We start from the raw sequence: 19016 nt of genomic DNA, 5'->3' as shown, positions 1-19016 counted from the left end.
GGATCTGCTCCGCCGTTTCCCCGGCGCTCTGCTTTCCCTCCTCCCCCGCCAGCTCTTGGCGAGTGGTACGCTCCGCAGCGGCGTCTCCCCCGCGCGGGCCAATAGGAAGCGGCCTCGGGAGAAGTTCAAACTGTGGTGGCGGTTGGGCCGGTGCGTCGTGCTGCTGGCCGGGGTGCGGGCGGCTTCACTGTGGCAGGCGGCGGCGCGTGTCCAGCGGCCGCGGGGATGGCGGACGAGGGAGCCGTAACGGTCTGCGTGCGCGTGCGGCCGCTCATCGCCAGGTGAGGCCTCCGCCCGAGCCCGCGGGGCGGGCGGGGAGGCTGTTGTGGCGGCCGGGGCGGCCGGCCTCGGGGCTCCTCGGCTTCCCCGGATGCTGCCGTGCCCCTCCGCCTTCAGCCGGGCCTCCGGGAGCGCCGCTGCCGCCCTGCGAGGGGGGAGGCTGGGGGTAACGGCGGCCTCCGCCCCCGGGGAGCGAGGGAGGAGAGAGCCGGAACGGGCAGGGCTGCGAGGCCCGCAGGGAGGGGAAGGGAGATGCTGGCGGCAAAGAGGGACCCCGCGTTACAGCGGCGCAGTCCCTGTCCTGGGGCGGGCAGGCAGCCCGGAGCACGCTGCTCTGGGCTCCTTCGAACTACCTTTGGGGCTGGACGCTCTTCCTGGCTAGTAGTTGGGTTTTGGTTTTTTTCTTTCTCTTTTTCTTTTTTTCCTTAGCCTGAGAAATGATGAGTATTAGCTCTGAGTTCTGCTCAGTTATGTGCGTTTTGTTTTTTCGGTCCTTGAATAAGAAGGTTGGTCTCAAACCTGGTGCATCCTCACTTTTGATTTCCCTGTCCTTGGCTGAATGGGCTAAAGAGGCAGACACTGCAGCCTGTATCGGTGCCTTTATTAATAAGCTGAATATCCTTAGTTAATATGAGGCAAAGTTTCTTTTCTAAAAAAGAAAATATAAGTGTATAAAATAAATGGAGTAATGGTAGTAGTTGTCTGATAAGATTAAGAGAACAAATTTCTCTCCTTTTAGAGAAAATGCTCTAGAAGATAAATTGTCACTCTATTGGAAAAGTGAAAATAATACTATTGCAGAAGTGAATGGTACAAAAGTCTTCAGTTATGGTAAGAATGTGAGTTTGTTTGGTTTTTTTCTTTTAGTGCTTGCAGGGACCTTCATCACTGTGCTATGTGAATATATGCTGACAACAATTAATTTAGCATTTACAACATCTTTATGTCTTTTTTTTTTCCAACTTAATAATTTTTAAGGAGTGCCACTCGACAGACAGGATTAAATGTTTTAGTTTGAATCAGGAGTGTGCTTTTGAAGTCTATCTCCTGATTGTCCTTGCTTTCTGTGTTCTGGTCCACAGTGTAGAATGGTCTCGGAGCACCTGAGTTCAGCTCACTTTTACATGAAAGTAAACTTGGGAGATGCTCTTTGAGGTGTGCTAATACATTTTTAGCTACAAATGCGCCAGACCAGGGCTTGCCCAGAGCATTGGGGGTGGGGTTCGATGGCCCTTGTCTCCCAGAACTGATAAGTGCTTAGAGCAGATGTTAGATCATCATAACAATTCCACTCTATGGGTTCCTTCCTACTGATCCACTCTACTTGTTACTATAAATGGAGCTATCATAAAGTTGTCCCCCCCCCAAAAAAAAAAACAAACAAAAAAAAACCCACAATAGATCCAATAAACACAGGTCTTAAGCTAGGGATTTAACAAGTAGCCTGTATTTTCTGGCTTGCAATCCTAAAAGATAAATTTGCCATAGCAATTTTTAGGACTACATGGAATGACCATTTAACTGCTTAGATCATATTCTTAGGGGTTTAACTAGTCTGTTGTCTGTTTGTCATACTTCTTTTGGTTTGGGTTTTAACTTTTGGGGGGGTGGGGGAGAGTACTGCTTAGTAGTATCACAAAAACATTTTATGTTTGAATAATCCTGCAAAAGATCTGATTTTTATTATATTGGATTTGAAGTCACCAGTACTTAGTAAGATGACAGCTTATTTTTGACTGTCCATAAAACTGACTTGCATGCTTTACTTTTTCTTGAGATCGTGTCTTTCACTCAAGTGACAACACTCAACAGTTGTATGAAGGTGTAGCTGTTCCAATTATACAATCAGCAGTGCAGGGATACAATGGTAAGCTTCAAAACTGTTTTTAAATCCTTTTTGTAGTGTATCTCATAAATCATCAGTAATGTTTAATCATCTTTCCAGGCACAATTTTTGCTTATGGACAGACTGCCTCAGGGAAGACATATACAATGATGGGAAATGATGATTCTGTGGGCATTATCCCTAAGGCAATTCAACATGTTTTCAAAATTATTTGTGAGGTGAGTAATTCCATTAAATTGATTTGAAGTGACTGAAAGTGTTACCAATGTTTACAAATATCAGAGGAAAAACTAGTTTCCTTCATAAATTCCATTCTACAGAAACAAACTATATGTGAGGATATGCTGCAGTTGCTTTGCTAGCCTTGCAGAGATGTCAGTAGTAACTATGATAATGGGGCTCTAACAGTCTAAGTCAGATCAATATAAACCTCAGGTTTTTTTGTTTAAAAACCTTTTGCCTATATACTTAACTTTGATTATAAGCGTAAATAGATGCTCACTTAATGTGTGGTAGGTAAAGTAATAGAGCTTTGTGTTCTGTATTGTTATTTAAAACTTACCTTTAAAGAAATTAACTATATTTAAAAGACAGGGTTTTTTTAAAGTGGGAAGAGTATGAAACTAAACTTACTCTAGGCTTTCAAAAGAATCAGTCTGATCGTTCGCTGCTAACGGTTCCTACCGTGCACAGATGTAGGTATAATGTGGGCCCCAGTTGTGCTGGAAAAGAGTCCTTGGAGCTTTACCACCTGAACATAGGACACTGGAGTCCTATTTGCTGGGGAATGGAATAGTAGCCTGTGATTTGAGGATGCTGGGGAGAGTGGGTGAAGAACACAAAGTGCTGCTATGTTTTATTGATATTCAGTCTAGTAGAAATAGCTATGATTAACCCTGGCCCTGAAATGTGCAAACTTGTTGGTTCTTCCTAGAAAAGGAAAAGAAGTACCTTCAGTTTATCCATCTTTTGTGCTGCTTTAGAATAGCTGTCTTCTGTGCAGACATACAAGAGATCCGGCTGTTTTTTATATTACGTAGCATATCATCAGATTACCAGATCTATATAATGTCTTTTTTCTTTTTTTCTTTTTTTTTTTTTAATTGGGAAATACTTCTATACAACTAATGTGGGATTTGGGCCCTCAGCATGATACCATGTTATGGGAAGCAAGGAGAAGGTTAGAATTAAATTAAAAAATTAGAATTAATTAAATTAGAATTAATTAAAGAATTAAAGCAGTAATTTACAAAATGTGGTCTGCAGAGCACTTGCTCCTGCCTTGAGGATATCAGGCTATTGATAACAGTTGTGTGAAATACCTCACTGCTCCTTTGAGGTGCAGAGAGCCTTGGGGTCTATAAGAAAGAGCAACTGAAGCCAAGAAAACTTTCTGTGGTGCTATTGTCCTTTTGCAGAAGCAGCAGCAAAGTAAATCCAAGCAAGCAAAAGAGAAGACTAGGTACCTAGAGAGAAAAGAACCTAAGGATGAGGAAATTAGATATGGAAAGAACAGTTAAATGGGAAATCCATTGTCACACTTTTGTAGAGAAGTTACCTTACTCTTATAATCCACTAAAAGTGATACACCGCTAGTAGAGCAAGAGGGAGAGGAAAAAATAGAAGAAAAAGGTGTTCTGGTGATGATATCCTAATTCTTGGTAGATGCTAAAGTACAAAGAGGATGGGGGAGAATCTGTGGAACAGTATCCGTGCATGTAGTTTTGAGTTCAGAATACTTGCAATAAATGTTTGGCTTTAGTCTTATTTTTGGACTTTTTTTTTGATCTTTAGATTCCAGACAGGGAATTCTTGCTGAGAGTTTCTTACATGGAAATCTACAATGAAACCATTACAGATCTGCTTTGTGATATCAGGAAAAAGAAACCTCTAGGAATTCGTGAGGATGTTAATGTAAGTGTCATAAGCTATGCCAAGGTGGGCTTTATTGCATCGGCTTGGGGTAAAAAAATGCCTTGAGGCATCTAGTCTAAAATTCTTCCTGTTGAAATACATAATAATTATCTTCAAAAAGCCAAAGGATACTTAACATAGTAGGACACCAACGGTGAAGTTGGGTTTACTATTACTGATTCATGTTTGTGTGGAGATGCTCTTAAAAGATATCATCTTGGACAATGTAATAACTTTGGCACCAAATGCCTTGCGGTTGTTTAGCTTACAGAACTTCTATAAACATGATGTTAATCCCATAGCTCAATGCTTTGGAAGTCTCTTCAACAGATGTACAAAGGAGTTGCTTTAGTACCATTTCATCTTTGTATCATCTACAAAATGGATACGCTTTTCTTCCACTATATTCATTGCATAACCATAAAACTAGAATTCCATTCGGTATATAATCAATAGGGAAAAAGAAATTGTATTAATGCTATCTTCAATTTCTTTATATTAAGTTTTGTAGCTAATAATACAAATTGGAACGTTTTTCTTTCAACAACCTATTTCATAAATGCTTCTGGAACTTGAGAAGAAGGGTGACTAGTTCTGTGATTATGATGTTAAAATGTATTTCCCTGTAAATGTTATGGATTCCCTCAGAAAAGGTCCAGAAGGATAGTTCCCTTATCAGTTTTATATTTGGGAAATTTTCCAGATCTCTTGATTCTGTTGCCTTCAGGTTACAGTTCTGATGTAGATGTAGACTTTCCTAAAGGAAAATACTTGCAAAAAGACATTCCAGTAGTGTTGCTTCCTTTTAAGAAGGAAGTAAACTGTAATAAATGTGTGCAATAATACTTTCTAGTAATGTTAACTTCAGGCATTCAAGTGAATTTTAGAGTTCAGTAAAACAAATATTACTGTTGTTTTTTCTTATTTTAAGAGGAATACATATGTAGAAGATCTGATTGAAGAGGTGGTAGTTGCCCCAGAGCAAGTTATGGAATGGATCAGAAAAGGAGAAAGTAAGTTATTTAGCCAATATCAGCTGATACTTTAAAGAGCATTAAATCAGTCATCTCTAAAATCATGGCTGTCACTTTGAGATTATATTCAGAAATCAATGCATTTCCGGTAGTTTTAAAAACTACTTTTGTCTATTATCTCCAGTTTGTCAGAATGTAAACAGAAGTATTCTAATACTGCTTTTTGACAGAGAACCGACATTACGGAGAAACAAAAATGAATGAACACAGCAGCCGTTCTCACACTATCTTCAGAATGGTAAAACTGTGTTTCATTATGAGAGTTTTTTTTTATTTTCTAGCCCATCACAAAAACTTCATGGCATGCTTTTCTTCTAGATCATTGAAAGCAGAGAAAGAAGTGACCCTGCAAATGCAAACTGTGACGGAGCAGTAATGGTATCTCATTTGGTAAGCTGTACTTCAAAAAGTTGCTGGATATGCATTTAAGCAGAGAATTTACTACTTCAGCTTCTTTCAAACAAGAATGCCATTTTATAACTACATTACAAATATGTTTTGTTGCTGACTTCTATCAGATACTACTTGGCCAGAAGTCATATTTCTCATCATCTGTATGAGACATTCCTGAGGTGTTGTTTAGAGGATATTCTCCCACTGAAGGAAATTCAGATGTGGCTGTAGTTCTTATACAATCCATGCTGGACTGGGGAGTGCTATGCCCTGACAGAAAGTAAGGGTCTACTGTCAGGGTGCTCTTGCGTTTTTGTTAAGCACGGTTTCTCTTATGATTGTTCCTGACCCACTGGCAAGTCAAGTGAACTAACCTTCTAAAGCAGATAACTTAATGCTTCTCTGAGCTGTTCCCAGATTAAGCTGTTAATGACTATGTTTACTGTTAGATGGTGTCACTACCAGAAGTGGCCTACAGCTGCAATGGCCAGAAGATTTATTTTCCAAAAGTAATCACAGCTAGCATCTCTTTAGTAGTTTACTAGTATATGAATTATCCTAGGCTGGGGGGAAATATATCACTTATCTCCAGGGGAGTGTATCCTGGGTGCTCAGAAAAGAATCCAAATCAACTGGAGGAGTGAAATCAATATGAAAGCATTGAAACTTGCTGAAGTCTGCATGAACACTCTTATTCTAGTATCAGTAATAGCATTAAGTCAATCACACACTAGTGAAGAGAACTCCTTCTGTTCTGGCTTGATGTGAAGAAGCCTGAGATCTGAATGTAAACTCTGCTCATGTAATAGATGAGCAAAGTATTGCCCACTCTTCACTTTTGTTTTTATTTTTTATAGCTGGTCATGCCTATTCTTCCACCTTTCTCTCCTGCCTGCCTGCGCATAGTAATATCTAGTGATAAGAGAGAGTCTCTTTGGCCCTGGTAGGAGGACCCACTCTGCTGCTCCTTGGTGGAGTTAAGGGAGGATTTTACCCTCCTGAAATAGAAAAGCAAAATCCTTCTGGGATGCTGTAAAGTTCTAGTTGACTTACTGGAATTCGGAGCTAATTTTTCCCCTGATACTTAATTCCTTCCTTCTACTGTCCTCACAAGGACACTGTCCTCCTAATGTCCTCACAATGGCAGGGAAGGAGACATATAGCTGAAATAAATTCAAGCCATAGAAAGCTAAACTTAACACTTCCATATTGAGAAACAATTTTTGCCTTTTTTGTTATTAAGGATAAGAGTGAATTGTGCTGCAAGTTTAAAATACCATTTGGGATAGTATTAATAGAGTTCCACATTCTTATGCACCTTGAAAATATTTCCTGATGTGTTGTGTAGGTATAGATTACTTCCAAAAATGACACAGCTCTTGGGTGACTCTTGTTTGTTTTATAATTCAAGCATTCCGGAACTTTTGAAATTCTTGGCACAGAGAATTTAGCATTAAGAGAATTGAAAACTAAATTGCCTTGAAACTAACCAGTGAAATATTTAATGAATTTGCAGAATTTGGTAGATCTGGCAGGGAGTGAAAGAGCTAGTCAAACAGGATCTGAAGGTGAGTGAATGTCATCTTATGTGAAATGAGGCTTTGCTAGGGAACACTTCTGTAAATTATGTCTTATGAAATTCTATGATATGGAGGAAATTACTTGATCTATGTGCTGTTGGGTTACATATTAATTGTGTAATATAGAATCCAGAATAGAAACTTCTGTGGAATAATTGCCTCTAAACTGTTGGAGGGAAGTGTATGTAATTATTTTTTTAAAAAATCTTTTCTCTTTGGTAGAAGAGGATCTGCTTAGGGAAATGCTGAAAATGTTGCAAAGTGCAAACTACTAGGTAGTAATATGGCTTTCTAGAGTAGTAGGTTCAATAACAGTCGTGCAATGGACTAATAAAATGGAATAGTATCAGCTGTAGTTAAGAAATCATTAGAAGCATGTACAGACCTTTTTTTATATATAAAGGTGAGAAGTACATAGATTCACTCTCCTCTGGCCAGGAGGAAACTTGATAGTCAACAATGACAACTTGAAGCTGCACAAAAATGCCTGTATGATTAAAAAAATAATAATTATCTGAGAAGAACATAAAATATACTCTCTTAAAGGAATAGCAAATCTGTAAGTTGTATCTAAGGCCAATTTGGTACTTTCAGACATATAGATAACATAGGCATTTGCAAAAAGATTTGACAGAATCCAATATGCATATTTAAAAAAAAAAAATGAAGTTCATATGACCCCAACTATCTACTGAGTAAAGTTTATTAGTGCTTATTCATAACAGATGACTTTATGCACTATGATGCATTTGCCTGTTCTTTTGACACTGGTGGCTGGTGATCATGGTGCATCATGGCAGTTAAGACCTGACTCTTTCTTGGACAATGCCTCTGGGAATAATGTAGCACAAAAATATGATTGGCTGAAAATGTCTTTTGTTGTGTTCAAAAAAAAAAAAAAAAATCTCGTATGTAGGTCTCCGATTGAAAGAAGGCTGCAATATAAACCGAAGCTTGTTCATTCTGGGTCAAGTAATCAAAAAACTTTGTGATGACCCTTCTGGGTAAGCACTTGCATTAGCATTCCTGTTTTAATTTCTTACTTCATTAATTACTTGTCTTAAAAATCCTTTACCATATTTTTTTATAAATAACTACTTCGGGTGACCTTTACTAGGTCAGTTTGTTACCTTTAAGAAAGCTATTTACCATATTTTGCATACAAGAATATGAATCCTTTCTTCATTGTTTCTTCTCCCCACTTTCCCATCAGTTTCATAAATTACAGAGACAGCAAGCTGACTCGAATTCTGCAGAACTCCCTGGGAGGAAATGCCAAGACAGTTATTATTTGTACAATTACTCCTGTTTCTTTTGATGAAACACTCAGTACTCTTCAGGTAAAATTTCTCACTTGTTCTCAAGAATTACTCTGTCCTAAGGCCTTAATGTAGGCAGGTTGGAAAAAGCAATAAAACGGACAGGGGATTTTTGTTCTGCAGCCATTTAAGTGTTCTAAAGGTCCTCTGTGGACTTGGGACTTGAAATATGTTTGTTTTATACCCTATGTCTCTTCCCAGACCTCTTGTTGTACTAGGCTGTATAGCTAAAGCTTTGTGCCCCTCTTTTCTCACCTTGCACACAGTAGATAACTTCCTTTCCTCCTTTTTTTTTTCCTTTTCCCTCTCACTTACCTTTTCCAAACATGGTTAGGACTACAAGTCTTTACAGTTTGTTAGACAGCTCCTACAGGAAAGCAATTCAATGGAACTATTGCTGTTTTCTTTAGGTAGGATTGTCTTCCTTTTGGTGTGCTCTCATGCTTTTATTTATTTAATTAAAATATAACTCAGTATACTTTGCTTAAATGTTAGGCTTCACTTTTTGTGTTGATATGAAGCAATGAAAACTTTCCTCCTCAATTAAGAATATATGAAAAATAGGCAGACATAAATATCTGTCCTTCATTAAATATTGATCTTTATCTAAAACTGTCCTTTTAATTCTACTGGGAAATATGAGAGAGGAGAAATCTTTTGATGTATTTATTCTTTAACTTTTACCTCTGAGAGTGTGTGATCATTCTTCCAGTTTGCCAATACAGCCAAAAGAATGAAAAATACTCCAAAAGTCAATGAAGTACTTGATGATGATGCCCTCTTGAAGAGATATCGCAAAGAAATTCTGGATTTGAAAAAGCAGCTGGAGGAAGTATGTCAAAATATATTAAAGTAAACTTTAGTATGTAGTGATGATAGTTATCTGGAACCATTCTATTTCAAAACCAGTCCAGTCTAGAGGGGCAAGGAAATTGTGTTTAAAGTGATTTGTCATGAGTCTCAAAAGTTGAAAGGTGATGCTAAGTTTAGAACAACTGCTCAGGATGATCAGTGTATCTGTGTGAAAGCTAATGCTGAATGGGAGCCACTGACTGAAGTGATTCCCCCCTCCCCCGGCGGGTGAAGGAATTCAGCTAAGAAATAGAAAGTTGTCATGCGTCTTAGGATACTTAAAATACGTGCCTTTCACTTGTGGCAATATTGAAATGACGTTCAGTAACTTATATTGTATTCAACAATTCCAACTTAATTCATGCTTTTTCCTCTCACTGTCTGTCTTAAGTTTGAGTTGTGATAAGTTGTAACTGTGAAAGATCAGTGCCAAAACTTATGGCAAGTGTAAGTAGAAGATAAGCCTAGAAAATGGACAATAAGAACTCCCCCTCCCCCAGTCCCAGCAGTGTAGTCTCTCATGTTTATCTTTCTCCAAAAATATATGGTGTTAAGGAACAATCTTGGAAGTCTTTTAAAGAATATATTGTAAAAGATGAAGCACAAGAAAATACACAATTCTGGGCATACTGTTTTGAAGGCTTAAATCTTTTTTTTTTTTTTTGCAAGTACTATGTAGAAGTAATGGGGGTAAGCTTTCTTAAGGAAAAACTAATTAAAAACTAATTCTTTCTTTAAAGTGGATTAAATTACAGTATAAACTTGCATGTGACCCTGTGCCTGCCATCTTCTGATACAGTAGATGGTCAGGAAAGTATTTGTTATGTTGATTATAGAAAAGTGTGTTGGAATATCCCATGCAAACTCTGAGTTTATTTCCAGATTTTAAATTATTGCAAGCTTGTGATTAAGTTGCCAAATAACAATTAGCTACTGAAATGCAGTTGGTCTACAACAGATTAAATTTTCAGTACTTCAAACTTCAAGAGAGCATATGCATTACAGCAGCTTGAGTTATTTGACAATTGAATCATAGCTCTCTAACAGCTTCAGGCTTTCAGCACTGTGAGGCATTCATCTTGAGCTATGTTACGCTTAGAAAGCTATTTCTGAAATCCTTAGACAAGTCTTGAGCTTGCAGTATTTTTAAAAATGGTTCAATATCCATAAATACTTATACTCTTAACCCCTTGTATAGTAAGTCTACAGGTAACTTGTAGACTAAATGTCAGTTTCTTTGCTAGGATAAAGTTCAGAGAAGGTTCTTCCAGACTTAAGAATATATATTCTTATTTGTGTGTGTGTGGTGGTTGTGTTTTAAAAATTAATGTTTATGTATCTTCTTCAGTGGTAGTTTGTACTCCTAAAAATGCCAGTATGCCTTGTCTTTTTATGGTAGGTTTCTTCAAAGACTCAAATTCATGCAATGGAAAAAGATCAACTGGCACAGCTGTTGGAAGAAAAAAATTCTCTTCAAAAAGTACAGGAGGATAGGATACGAAACTTAACTGAAATGCTGGTGACTTCTGCCTCATTTTCGTCAAAGCAGAATGTTAAAGTAAGAGCACCTGTTCTAGATCTTGTGTGTTAACTCTGAAATACTTAGCAAAAGCTGATCTCAATGTGTATGGTTATATTGATAATGGAGAATGAGTTTGACATAAGGAATCTTTATTATGGTCTGGCAATTCTCATACACTTTTCCTTATTTTTAAGGGGTTATTTTAAATACTCTCTGAGTAGGAATCAGTTCATTGATGCCTTGCAGTGAATAGACTGTAAAGACTTTTGCTTTCAAAATGTTGTGTTTTAGTTCCATTCTGAACAAATAGCAAAGCATCAGCTAGTTGATGCTATACCAGTACCAGCAGTGAGTCTGCTGCAACATCTATTCCCTATTTAGTGTTTTGATTATATCATATCTTTCGTCATGTCTTTTTGTAAACATTAACTTCTTTTATAAGGCCAAAAGAAGAAGAAGAGTTACCTGGGCTCCTGGTAAAATAAACCAGGAGAATGTGAGCTATTTTGAAGACTTTGAAAAACTAAAGCCAACTGAAACAAAAAAAATGAAAATGTCTCTGTCGGCATTACCGGACATGGAGGATTGTAAGTACCTGCAGGGTAAAAAAAAATAAGGAAACTCTGCGAAATATCTTTTGAAATTAAGACTTCAAAATGAGAATTAATCCATTTCTTGTAAGAGTCTAAATTAAAAAGTGAATGAATTTGCCCCAATATGAAAACTACATACTATTGGCAACATGTAGTAAACTACATACAATATAGTATGGAGTTGGCACTTCAGTACTCAAACTATACTGCGTGTAGTCAGTCTTGAAAGCATTACCACTAGCCAACACAGAAATTGCATTTGTCTGCCAACAAATAATGCTCCTGTAAGGCAGGTTAGTGAAGTGGTTTTAGCACAATAATACTGGTAGTTCTTGTCCTAAAAATAAGGTTCACTTTATTTAAGAAGTGGAAGCATGAGTCTTGCCATCCCAGGTGAAATAATCTGTAGCATGTTCCTATTGGATAACTTTGCAAGCTTTACTTAATTTCCGAAAGGGAATAAAAAGACAGTTCTCCAACAGCATAAGTAAAAGCAAATTCAATCAAATGTTCCTGTACTTGCTTCTTGAGGAAACTTTTGTTTTTTAGATAATGAGCTATTAATTAGTTAAAACCAAAGACAAGAAACATGAGGTAAAAGGGCAAGGTCTATAAGCTTTCATCCTGGTGCTCCCTTCCTACCCTCCATTTTTCATAAAACTAGCAAAAGTTATTCTTTGACAGGATATTCATCCAGTGTCTGTGTGGTGTGTTCCCTTCCCCCCTGCACCTCTGCAAAAAAAAAAGGGGGGGAAGGAAGGTAATTGAAACTCAAATTCTAGGCAAGAATAGAGGAGTCAAAACTGAAAGATCAGATTAAGATATAAAAATTCAAGGACTTATCAGAAGGCCAAAGGACAAAAGAAGTCTAACTGAAGATGAGAATAATTGGGCTGTAGTGTTGCTGAGTTCTATTTTTGTACAGTATATTACCTCTGTGAAGTGTGTGGGGTTGTGGGTTTTTGCGGGGGGGGGGAGGGAGGGCAGGGAGGAGGTAACAAATGTTTTATTCAGTGTGCATTTTTCCTTGACACTTAAACATATCCTCTTCCTAGTTTGTAATTAAACATATATTATGGATTTATATTGATTTATATTAATTTATATAGTGACTTGAGATAGGGTGATCAGCCTAAAGATAGGGACTGGACTTCAGTGTTGTTGCTTTTCATAAGGGAAGATCATATGAGATTCAAGTCCTACTTGTGCTCAATCTGTGTTGTTGAATGATTATTTCCAATGTAATGAAATTGTCTTTAAAAAAAGAGTCCATTTTAAACTTTTCCATTACAGTGTACTTATTTTTAAACTCACCTTTTTTAGCTATGTTTTCAGAGAATTTTGAACATGACAACCAGTGTCTAACTGTTCCTGATCAAACTTCTGAAGTAGAATGGACTGCTGGACCCAACATGAATTGGGTAATTTCATAATTGCATTAGATTGTCCAATACAGTACCTGTACATTAGACTTCTCAGTAAGGCCAACCTTACTGTTTTGTAAGACACCAATATTCTTGTGCATCTCCTAAGAATTACTCTAACTAGTTAGAAAGTGAGCTTCTTAGTCATCTCTGAAGTTGTGGGATGTTTTGTGGGAAATGCTCTGCTGACCTTTGGTATTTAAGCAAGACTAACTGTTAAAAAACAAGCAACAAGAAACGTAAACCTGTTAAATTTGCCTGATCTTGTAGATCAGCTAACTAAAAGCATTTCTTTTTCTAGACTCATAGAGACTTTGAAGAATCTGTACAACTCTGTGAAGCATTAGCACTAGAAAAGGTAAGTCTGCTCAGTATTGTCTAGAGAAAAGATCGAAATTCAAATAACCACTTCTAAAGTTTGTCATTCTTCCTTTTCAGGATATTGCTATAAATGAGGTGAATGTCCTCCAAGCTAACTTTAATAACCTAGTGTTGGAAAATGAACAGCTGAAATCAGAAGTAAATGAATTGAAGGAAAAACTGAAGGAAAAGATAGAAATGGATGAATTTGAAGCACTGGAAAAACAAACACAAAAAGATCATGAGGTAAGGTGTATTGAAATAAATACGAATAGGTGAGAATTATCTATGCTCAAAAGTGGGTTTTTTCTTTTGTTTGGTTTTTTTCTGGAGTTTACTCAGTGTATACATATAATTGGATGTTGATTCACAAGCAGAAGGCATTACAAGCTGCATTCAACTATGAATGAATCCAGGATTTTGAGTCCAGACTTTTTCAGTGGAAAAACTCAGACTTAAATTTTGGAGAGTCCCATAATGAAGTCTGCTTAAACATTATAAACATGCACGTGTATATGTGTTTATACATGTATGTGCAAAGTGTGCATGTGTGTGTATTTATATACGATCAGGGTTTCTCTCTAAATAGATTTCTGCAAGTGACTCAGTTTTGATACATAAATGTAATCTGGAATTGTTTTGAAGTTAGAGTGAACTTACTAAAAACATATTTCATATGCTTCTTGGATAGTAAACCAAGGTGTTTTGTACAAGATGCTTCAGTGAATTACTAAAAGCCAGAGCTGTGTGAGCATTAACTTTTAACATTATTTAACATTACTGCTTTTAAATACTTTACTACTGAGTGAAACAATACAACCAGTAATGTCTGTGGAACATTGAAACATGGTGTTTGGTGACAAGAAGTAGGAAAAGGTAACTTAAGTTTATAAATATGCGTGACTTGTACTGGGTTTTAGCTGCCTGAGGGCCAGACTGTGAAATAAATCCAGGCAAAAATATAACTTTAGGTGTTGAGACTCTGATGGATTTTATTCCATTTCTCTCCTAATACCATTTTATAGAAAGAAATGGTGCTGCTACACCATTGTTGTTGTATTGGCTACAAACTATTTGTATGTTCTAGGCTGTTTAATATCTTCCCACCATGAAACTAAGATTGTAAAGCCAAAGCCTTTCACTTTGTTGTTTCGGGATACAATTTAACAAGGTCACCTCTTCTTTATTCCATGTTCTGTACAAAGATTTATGCATCTTGCACAAAAAAGATACAGGCTAAATCATAATAGATTATGTATTAGAGAGTCTACGTAGAGGTTCCTTCTTATGTTAGACTACTTGTTTTAGTTTCCTATTCAGTTAACAAACGTATTTTGAAGCCAATAATTAACAAATCCTTACAGTTGTCCCTGAATAACTTCTGTGTACCTAATGACAGGTATAGAAATGTTCTAAAGTAGTTTCTATTACAAGAATTGTCTTTTGAGCTCTTCATGCTTTCAGATATATATCTGAAGATGTTTGATAAAACAAGCATTCTGTTGATACCCATGTAGCAGATTAATCACAGCATAACTAGCAGGTTACATACTTCACTAAATTGGTTGAAATCCATCATCTTCAACCACTACAAATATATATAAGGGTAAGCTCTGTTAACCTGACTCATGAGATTAAATGACTTCGGACAGTAGTCTTAAAATTACAGTGTTTTTTTTTTTCCTCCTCACCTATAGCTGTTATCATACAGATACATACATATGTGTAACCACACATATTCACAGAAGAGTATTTATTGTAAAGCTTTTACGACAAAGACCAAAAGAAAAGGGTTCTTCTATTTTAGAAGTGCTTTTCTATGTAGTGTTCCACTTGTGCATCCTTTCAGAGGGTGCCACTGAATGTGTTCACAGCTTGCATACTTCACCTCGACACATTCTCACTCTTGTTAGCAACTAGATTATATCAAAAATGTCAGCACAGTCATTGAAAGAGCTGCTTAACGTGACTAGAGTTTTACATTTCATATCTTTGATTTCTGCCTGAATTACTTCGACCACATTGATCCTGCCTCTTGAGCTGTTGCCAGTTAAAGTGTACTTGAATCTTTTCTAATTACTGGGAAGCTGAAACAGAGGTTTGTATCTCATCTCTCCATTCCAAAGAATGTGTAGCAGCTTGCTTTGTAGCTGTTTAAATTTATACGTATGTATAGTCTGCCAACTAATATATAGGTAGATCTTGCCTATTTTCATGGTGATGGCAACTAAAATTGTTGGTGTGGGTGCTTTCTAACATCTTCTGCAATTTTGCTTCAATTGCTCCACAGATACAACTAATGCATGAAATTACCAACTTAAAGAATATAGTTTCAAATGCTGAAGTGTACAATGAGGAACTTGAGGTGAGCTTGTCTTGTGGACTTACATGCAATAAGATTGGATACTTATATGAAATGTAATGCTTGGTATGTCTGTCTTGGAGTATTCCATCTGCTATGGAAAATCTAGATTTCATTTGGCTCTGGTTAGTCTTACCAGCCCTGAAGAGGATAGTGTGTCTGAACTGAGCAATGCTGATCATGTATAAAGCATGTTTTTGTTAGATTCTTAACTGTAAAACCAAAGTGGACACATGAATCTTTCTACTTTTTTTTTTTAAACTTTTAGGCAGAAATAAAATCTAAATTGGAACAGCTGAAAGAGAAAGAGAACAAAATAAAGATGTTACAGAATCGTGTGGAAGAATTGCAGAAAGCAGGAGTGGAAAAAAAGGATGCATCTTTTTCAGCGGTAAACAACTTCTCTGAGGTTAAGAGGTGGTTGTTTTGAGGTTTGGGTAGTGGGAGGTGGGGGGGGGGGACTACTTTAAACTTAGCCTTGCTATACAATCAAAATTTAACCCCTCCCCGGCAGATATGAGGAAAACTATTGTGCAAAGCTTTTACACAAACTACTTTTTTTATCACTTCTGTCCTGCAAAATTTTAATCTATACAGCAGTACTTTGTCAAGGTAAAGCTATGGGAAACACTGTTCTTTTGTATCCCAGTTCTCAAAGTTTCCTGATACTGTTCCTTTTGGATGGAGTAAACATACAAGTTTTCTTGAGTGTTTTTTACATTTAGCCTTTTTATAATGAACATATTTGCTTTATTTTGGCTATATTTTTTTTTCTGGGAGGAGTTAATACTTGTTCGTCTCTTTCAGAGAGATTCTGATAAACTAACTGAGGAAATTCAACAGCTGAATAAATCCCTCCTTGATAGCGAAGCTATAGCCTTAGATGCAAAGAAAGAATCTGCCTTTCTCAGAACTGAAAATCTGGAGCTGAAAGAGAAGATGGTAAATACTTATTAAATAGTGCTTTTACAGCTGTAAAAGCACTAAGTGACTGCTTGCTCCCAGACTAGTGAAGGAGGCAATCAGTAAAGACAAAATTTGACAGGAGTTGGGGCAAGCTAGTGACTTAAGCTCTGAGTAATATTTTTTATTATGGGACTCGTTGAAAAAAGGTCTTTAGGAGAAAAATGAACACAAAATAGAGGCTTGTCCCAAAGGAGTGGGTGATTGGTTTTATGTCTACCAGCAGAGAAAAAATAAATGAACAGTCTTTGGGGTTTTTAGGACAGAAGGTTCTAAGTCTGGTTTTATCAGGGAACAAAAGAACAGGAAAGATAGTGGGATGGAGTTTATTTACTCAGATGTGAAGGAATAAAGATAAAACAGGAAAACCAGTTATAGTCCTAACCTGAAAGGTACATTTTGTTATAATATGTGAATAATATGTGAATTTCATGGAAATATGTGAATTTCATGTTTTGTTTTCCTGAAGAATGAACTCCTAGATACTTATAAGCAAATGCAAAGGGATGTTCAACTCTATCAAAGCCAAATAGAAGCAGGAAAAGCCAGTTACAGAAAAATGCAAGCTGACTTGCAGAAAGAATTGCAGTCTGTCTTTCAAGAAAACACAAGGCTGACTTCACTGATGGAGGGTAAAGTTCCAAAAGGTACTGTTCACTTTGAGCTGATGCTGCTTCTTTTCTGTTGGGGTGGGGGGAGAGGGAAGACTTCAACTCTTGTTTCCTCAAATACTTGGAGGACTTTTAAAAGTAAAATCTTGGAATCTCTGGTACTGCTGGCATATAACTTCTGTAACACTTTCTTAAAGTACTTGGAAAACTGCGATTTATGTAATATTTCTTATTTCATACCAAGATGGTAAAGTTGTCAGAGAGAAACTAAAATCAGCTGGATTTCAACCAAACAAGTGATGACCAAATTCAAACTGGCAGTTTCAGCTTTTAATTGTTGGCCACTATAAAATATACTATTCTGGACTTATAATACACTCTGAATGTCGTATTAATATACATAATCTACTTAATTTAAAATCTGCTTTCCTTCTCTCTCACAGTTTCTTATTAATCTAAACTTGCTGATTCTCTAGATTTGTTCTCTCTTGTGGAGCTGGAAAAAAATGCAGGTGACTTAAAAACAGAACTAGAAAAAGTACTGGAAGAGAACACACGTCTACAAAAACAAGTAAATGAGTTGTCAGAATTGCAATCTTTGCCAAATACAGTTGAGTTGCAGCAAAAAGAGGTAAACAAAAAAAAAAACTTATTGTGGTATTTTCCTGTGCGCTTTCTGATGCGTGAACCTTAATTATCCAGGGCAAGTAGTCTTTATAGAAAATTGATTGTAAATGCTTAGCAAAAGAAGTTCCAGTCTTTCAGTGGCTGCTTTTTTCCCCCAATAAATAACTAAACCTTATTGTTAACAAGTTAGATGTTAACAATTTAATGCTTTGATTATGATACAGATTTTATAGATGTGTCTAAATATTTAATCAGGTTAAGAGTTTTATCTAGTGGTGTCAGTTCAGTCTTGGCTCAAACATATGAAAAAGAGATATCTAAAGAGTTCTGAACATCTAAGAGATTTGAAGGTTTTGGATCCTTTGGGGTTTGTCTCCTACCCTTTTTTTGAAGGGTTGTTCTGGTGTTTGTGGTGTTGGAGGGTCTACAATGTATTGAGCAATGTACTCTTCTGACGGACTTGTTATTTCCCTGTACTTTGTCTCCTATGTCTGCACATGAACACATTATCATACAGCTATGATTAATTGTAATAGACTTAGAAAATGCTGTTAATATTGCTCTTCTATTGGCAGATTCTTGAAAAATCAGAGGAGCTATGCTTATTAAAATTGGAAAGAGAAAAGCTGCTTTCTGAAGTAGCTGATAAGGAAGTTAAATTCAAACATATGACTGAAGAAATTGAAAAATCAAAAGAAGATCTAGCAGGTGCACAACTCAAGTATGTTAAATCTGATCAGGAATATGTAGCACTTAAACAGCTCCATGAAGAACTAGAGCAAAAACATGTAGCTGCATCAGAAGACAATGAACAAATGAAGCTCCAAATAGAAATTCTATGTAAGGAAGCACGGAAGTCTAAAACAGCTTTGGATGATGTGAAATTAGAGGTGAGTTCCGTCATCTTTCTCCTTCATATGTATAAGACACAGGTCAATTTATTCATAGTGAAAGATCATTTGGAGACATGAGCTTAAAGATATAAATAGCTTGGTCACCAGAATTCCTCTATTGGTGGCTATTACTTAACCTGTGCCAGAAGTATAAAGTCACAGGATTGTGCAGTTTAACAGTCTGTCTTCAAAGACAAACCAATTTATACGTTACTCTAGGTTATGTGTTCTTTTCTATACCCAGTCTTAATTCTTTAATTCTTAACTTCTCTTTAGTACGCAAATAAATACGCTGCTGTTCTGCTCTCACTGAAGTCATAGAGACAAAGCTTTCTCATGGGAGAACTAGCGTCTAACTGTTGAGAATTTTTTCCTCTGGGCTTTAAAAGAAACAAGATAGAACAGATGATCTTTCAAACTAAGGAGAATCACTGCATAAACTGG

The 19016-nt window shown here is 36.9% G+C and overlaps 1 protein-coding gene across 1 annotated transcript in view; it reads left to right on the top strand.

The window, feature by feature from the left end:
- Positions 1 to 153: 153 nt before the first annotated feature.
- CENPE (centromere protein E) overlaps positions 154 to 19016 on the top strand; it is a 38851-nt gene continuing 19988 nt past the window's right edge. Inside the window, exons 1-23 of the mRNA XM_067297575.1 lie at positions 154 to 281; positions 1019 to 1110; positions 2057 to 2146; positions 2225 to 2343; positions 3920 to 4039; positions 4971 to 5052; positions 5244 to 5311; positions 5392 to 5463; positions 6983 to 7034; positions 7963 to 8050; positions 8260 to 8386; positions 9078 to 9197; positions 10617 to 10775; positions 11182 to 11326; positions 12656 to 12753; positions 13058 to 13114; positions 13195 to 13362; positions 15407 to 15481; positions 15747 to 15869; positions 16286 to 16420; positions 16911 to 17088; positions 17529 to 17683; positions 18255 to 18569. Of these exons, the coding sequence (XP_067153676.1) occupies positions 226 to 281; positions 1019 to 1110; positions 2057 to 2146; positions 2225 to 2343; positions 3920 to 4039; positions 4971 to 5052; positions 5244 to 5311; positions 5392 to 5463; positions 6983 to 7034; positions 7963 to 8050; positions 8260 to 8386; positions 9078 to 9197; positions 10617 to 10775; positions 11182 to 11326; positions 12656 to 12753; positions 13058 to 13114; positions 13195 to 13362; positions 15407 to 15481; positions 15747 to 15869; positions 16286 to 16420; positions 16911 to 17088; positions 17529 to 17683; positions 18255 to 18569 (2694 nt within the window). The 5' untranslated portion in view covers positions 154 to 225. The remainder of the gene's footprint in view (positions 282 to 1018; positions 1111 to 2056; positions 2147 to 2224; positions 2344 to 3919; positions 4040 to 4970; positions 5053 to 5243; positions 5312 to 5391; positions 5464 to 6982; positions 7035 to 7962; positions 8051 to 8259; positions 8387 to 9077; positions 9198 to 10616; positions 10776 to 11181; positions 11327 to 12655; positions 12754 to 13057; positions 13115 to 13194; positions 13363 to 15406; positions 15482 to 15746; positions 15870 to 16285; positions 16421 to 16910; positions 17089 to 17528; positions 17684 to 18254; positions 18570 to 19016) is intronic.

Source organism: Apteryx mantelli, chromosome 5, assembly GCF_036417845.1.
Source record: "Apteryx mantelli isolate bAptMan1 chromosome 5, bAptMan1.hap1, whole genome shotgun sequence".
Classification (NCBI taxonomy): Eukaryota; Metazoa; Chordata; class Aves; order Apterygiformes; family Apterygidae; genus Apteryx; species Apteryx mantelli.
This window is presented reverse-complemented; position numbering and strand designations above follow the sequence as displayed.